Source organism: Centropristis striata, chromosome 7, assembly GCF_030273125.1.
Source record: "Centropristis striata isolate RG_2023a ecotype Rhode Island chromosome 7, C.striata_1.0, whole genome shotgun sequence".
NCBI classification, from domain to species: Eukaryota; Metazoa; Chordata; class Actinopteri; order Perciformes; family Serranidae; genus Centropristis; species Centropristis striata.
Genome location: NC_081523.1, coordinates 1 through 5,087, shown reverse-complemented (window position 1 = coordinate 5,087; position 5,087 = coordinate 1). Strand labels below are relative to the sequence as shown.

The window sequence follows — 5,087 nt, the reverse complement described above, 5'->3', positions numbered from 1 at the left end:
CTACACGTACTGTTGTCTTCTTTCTGTTGGGATATTTTTAATTTCATTATTTGTTTGTTTATTTGCACCTACCATAGCCCCTCTATAAGTGCAGCCCTGTCTTCCTTGTAAAGCGTAAGGTGTTTTTTTATAAGAACCCTGCAAAGTGTCGTTCTCTGCATGAGGTCAAGCAAACTTCCTGTTTGTGCCACTGTGGTTATTGAAAGTCATGCACACACAAATTATCTTAACAAATAAATACAGTATGTCTCCCTGTGTGTTCAAATTCTGAATAAATAATGTTTTCCTGTTTAATGTATCTTATTTCTGTTTTGTATTTATTAACACAGTCTCAAACATTAATTACACAGTAAACCTTTTATATGAGGGTGTGTGTGTGTGTGTGTGTGTGTGTGTGTGTGTGTGTGCTCAAAGAAAAAGGGAGGAGCTTCTGCAACCTTTGAGGGCAAGAGGAAGAGGAAGTGAAGGGTCTCTGTGAAGCCTTAGTAGGACCAACCTGTTGATTCATGTATACTTCATTTTTTATCTTTGCCCGTCATATTCACTATGATTAAAATCTACGTGTACTGTTGTCTTCTTTCTGGTGAGTTATTTTATCTATCTGTTTATTTATGTGTTCTCTGTATTTGCACCTACCATAGCCCCTTTATAACTGCTGCATTTCTTAGCTCTCATGATGTGTTTTTTGTTTTGCAAAAGTTTTTTTTCATAACAAATAAAAACATGCATCTGTATTTAAAGAAATCTGCATATTTTAATTAATTTATACACTGATGTATGTTTCCTTTGTTTCCACTTGTAGCTCTGAGTGTTGTGGAGGTGAAGACTCTCGACATAAATGGCCGTGTCGGGGAAAGTGTCCACTTCACATGCTCAGGGTGGGACACTTGGACTAGTGTAAGGGAAAACAATAAGTACTTTTGTTACAGTCCATGCACAGATAAGGTACACATCATCACCAAAGCAGCATTTCAAAGAACTACAAATAAAGACAGAGTAGAGTTATCTAACTCAGGAGAAAGTTTATTTGTGACCTTTAAGAATCTCCATAAGTCAGACTCTGGCACATATTATTGTGGAGTGGACAGATGGGGCACAGATTCCTTTATAGAGGTGAATCTTAAAGTCACAGATGGTAAGTGCTCTTCATTTAGTTTTTAATACAATTCCTCTGTCTAAATTGTTGATAGATTAATATTTACTGTCTGTTATTTTCAGCCAAGTCTTCCAGTCCAAAGACGACTCCAAAACCCCTCATTGTGTCCACGCTGTCATTCTCAGCTCCATACAGCTCCACTACGTCTTCAGACAGCTCAGATATTATTACTGATGTTTTCTCATCAGACACCACCCTTGATACACCAACACCTACTGCATCAGCAGCACAAGCAGCTGGTAAGTGCACTCATCTCAACAACAATGTAGAAACATATACAGATATACTTTATTGTTCATCGAAGTCCAGGGATACAAGTACATGAAGATGTTGAAATATTAGACCATTGTTTTCTTCTATTTCTTGTTCATTTTAAAGCCTGGTACAACGTAAGGTACATTTGTTTGGGCAAATATAATGATAACAACAAAAATAGCTCATGCGAGTTTAATTTAAGAGCTGATATCTAGACATTTTCCATGTTTTTCTTAATAATAACCAAAATCATTATTACACTTGTATAAAATGAACAAAAACATGGTCAGACAGTATCGTCAGTGCTTTAAAAATGTTTTAATTAGTATTAAAATGTCGCTGTAAATACAACCCCAATTTCAGAAAAGCTGGAACATTTAAAATGAAAATATAACAGAATGTGATAATTTGCTTATCTTTTATGACATATATTCAATTGAAAGAACAATATGCTTGCAGGGGTGGAGCTTAAATGCAGACTCTAGAATATGTGACTTTTCAATGAAGCTTCATACATGCATTTTGGCCTTACAGTTCTTCTGTTGTGAGCTTTGGCTCTGTTTTTTATTTATTTATGGTCTAATCTGAACCCTCCTCCCACCCCTACAGGCGAGTTTTTGTTTTTTTTGTAAATATAAACTCTGAATTTTGACTTTGATACATTTCCTTTTATTTATGTTTTACACAACATCCCAACTTCTCTGGAAACGGGGTTGAATATTAATACAATAAACATACTGTATGTTCAGATACTCAGTCATTGCCAGTGTCACATGTTTTGTGAACATCAGTCATGCCTGCCACCTTAATTTGGACACTTCAGTAGAATTTTAAACTTTTGAATTTTTTCCATTTGTTCAGAATATCTCAGAGGATAAACAGAGTGGGTTGTTCTTGGTACAATGAAAGCTTTTATTCTCATCTATCTTCCTCGTTCTCTGTCTCGGTCCAGGACGTGTGACATATTTAACTGTCGGTGCCATCGTCGTAATAACCATACTGATGGTCTTACTGAAGCTTATGCACAAAATGAGGAAGCATCAACTGAGTAAGACCCACAAGCCCCCACACACACTGCATATACGTGTTACAACAGTAACGCCCTGATCAGATCTGTTCACTAACACTGCTGTTTGTGTTTACAGAAGTTCTGTCAAGTGCTCGTACGCCACAAGAAGATGCACGAGAGGTGAGTTTTATTCTAATGTAGTTGTGAAACCAAGTGGACTCTCCCACAGAAACAGCTCGCTTAACGTACTTACCCCCCACGTGTTTGAGCTGCATGAGAAAAAGGACTGGGTTTTTGACCCTCACTGAATGGGATTTGCATACAGTGGGCATGTCTGTCAGGGGGAGACTTGTGGGTATGCAAAGAACCCATTTTCCTTCATTTTGATATCTCAGAGGTCAGAGGTCAAGGTGCCCCCTGTCAGTGTTTCCCTTGATTAAAGCCTTACATGTTTGCCCTCTTCCCATCAAGATATCAGGACATAGTTGGTACCAATACCAGTATATTTATGTAGACTTAAAACAGCTGTTTCCCCAATATATGATGAAGGCACAAGCTGCTAGTGAACCTTTTCCCCTCTTTTGCTCATTTTACACATTTTAGGCTACTTTGGGAGCCCCAGAGAAGCCACTGAGGTCTGAAATTATAAAGGCACATTTCTTATCCAATCCCAGCAGCCATTAGCCATCACTAGCAGGTCAGAGAGACAGTCGGACTGCACCTTTAATTCAACTCTTGGCTTTTGTATCCAAAATTAAATTTGAGTGGGCTTTGCCCCGAGCACTACTGTTATACTGTGGATTTCTTCTTCTTCCTCTTCCGGACGCAATTTCGTCCCGCTACTAGTCCTACAACTTGAAGAGTTGCAGGACAAATTATATATCAAAACGTGCGGTTTGATCGGGATCAGTGTGCTATTACTTTTCTCTACAGAATATGAATTCCCAAAAAACTGCCACCTAGAGACTCCATTTAAACTTTAAACAGTAGACACAAGTCTTGTGTATCGGTGTATTAATCCACGTTTCGATAGGTCATATAGTTTTTTATCAATCCCTGTTCAATGACCATGATCATTTTTGGAGAAATTCTGAGATTATAATGGGTGTGTATTGTATAATTACCCACAGCTACATTCAGACAGATCAGAAGTGTTCCAGACACTGGAGATTCACAGGTCAGAATGAGACTTGTCTGCCTATCTTCCAATATCACTTCAGAAACACCAGAACAACAGAACTCTTGGACTTGTCTTCAGTGAGAAAGTGGCATTAAGGGAGTGTAATTAGTGTGCCTTTACTCTGAGGGCTCTGAGATTGAATTCTTATCGTCACCCATGTCAAAATTCCTAACTTTTGCAACAAAAAGAAACATGTTTACAGCCTACAAAAGATACAAAAAAAGTTTTGTTCTCTGAAACTAATTTCCACATTCATTACAAATGTACGTATATCTATAACAGTACTGTGCAAAAGTTTTAGGCAGGTGTGGAAATGCTGTTGTTAAGAATGCCTCAAAAAATAAAAATGTTAATAGTTTATTTTTTATCAAATAAAAAAATGCAAAGTGAGGGAACAGAAGAAAATTTCTTCATCAAAGCAATACTTGGTGTGACCACCCTTTGCCTTCATAACAGCATCAATTCTTCTCTGCATTGTTTCACACGTGATTAATGTGTACCGGCACTGGTAGCGAGCTGTTACATTCACTTTCAGTTTGTGTCCCATCTTAAGAGGTGTTAGTAGTGTTTTGATAATGTTCCAACATTTGACTGACCTTTTTAAGGGGTTGCAACCATGCCCTCTGTGCTTTTTAATGTTTCTTACCACATTTTTTCTTCCTGTTTTCTTTTTTAAGGCTGTTGAATATGATGAAATCAGACCTGAAGACCCGACTGACTCAGCTTGTCTCTATGCTAATTATTCCCACCACCAAGACACAGCTGGGACTGGTAATCGCTGTGATGTTTCTTTCAATTCAGCTTCCAGGTGTGAGGTCAATTCAAGGGGGGTATCTGCAGAGAGCAGAGTCACAGATCCACAATGTGACCTGGTGTATTCTGTTGCTCAACTACCCAAAGGACAAATTGAACCTACTGGGCAATCTCAACCAAATCAGTGTGAAAGCTATGAAAATGACTCTCTCTATTCCCTGGCTCAGCTACCAAAGGTGTCCTAAAGGAGGCCACTGTGATCAAAATGGATCAAAAGGACTTTTTTTGATAATTTTCATTATATTTTTTAAGCAATTGTTCCGATATTATGTTATATAAAATGGTCAGGACTGGGAAGAGAAGGAAATGAACTGATTAGCATCTGTTAACATGGTACAGCTTGTAAGGACCAAGCCAGCTGTTAAGGCCTTAAACCACATGTATTAAGGCCTTAAACCACATGTACTGTCCTTTGTTTCAAACCACGAGGGATTATGTTGATTGACGGCCATTTTGATATTGCAAAACCTGTGCGGAGCCCCACCCTGGGGGTCCTCTCCTCAACACTCATTGGCCAACTGACCACTGACCGGTGACGCTCGCAAGAGCTGAGCGCGGTTTACAAAAACCAAACGCAGCCCGCTGCTCCTTCGTTCTCAGGTATTCCATTGACCTAAAGAGACGTGTTCCAGGTACCAGAATTGTTTTCCCTCCTTTTTTTGAACAAGACAAAG

General features: G+C 38.7%; 1 protein-coding gene across 1 annotated transcript; it reads left to right on the top strand.

Annotated features, from left to right (window-relative positions):
* The first annotated feature begins 546 nt into the window (after positions 1-546).
* LOC131974302 (CMRF35-like molecule 1) lies at positions 547-4,618 on the top strand. The gene is made up of 6 exons (XM_059336558.1): positions 547-583; positions 803-1,135; positions 1,219-1,395; positions 2,364-2,459; positions 2,557-2,600; positions 4,278-4,618. Exons 1-6 carry the CDS (start codon positions 547-549, stop codon positions 4,596-4,598), a joined length of 1,008 nt encoding a protein of 335 aa, XP_059192541.1. The 3' UTR covers positions 4,599-4,618.
* The last annotated feature ends 469 nt before the right edge of the window (positions 4,619-5,087 follow it).

Coding starts and splice junctions, on each gene's coding strand:
- LOC131974302 (XM_059336558.1), top strand. CDS start 547: ATGATTAAAATCTACGTGTACTGTTGTCTTCTTTCTG. Junction 1,396..2,363: donor ATCAGCAGCACAAGCAGCTG/GTAAGTGCACTC, acceptor GTCTCGGTCCAG/GACGTGTGACATATTTAACT. Junction 2,601..4,277: donor CACAAGAAGATGCACGAGAG/GTGAGTTTTATT, acceptor TTCTTTTTTAAG/GCTGTTGAATATGATGAAAT.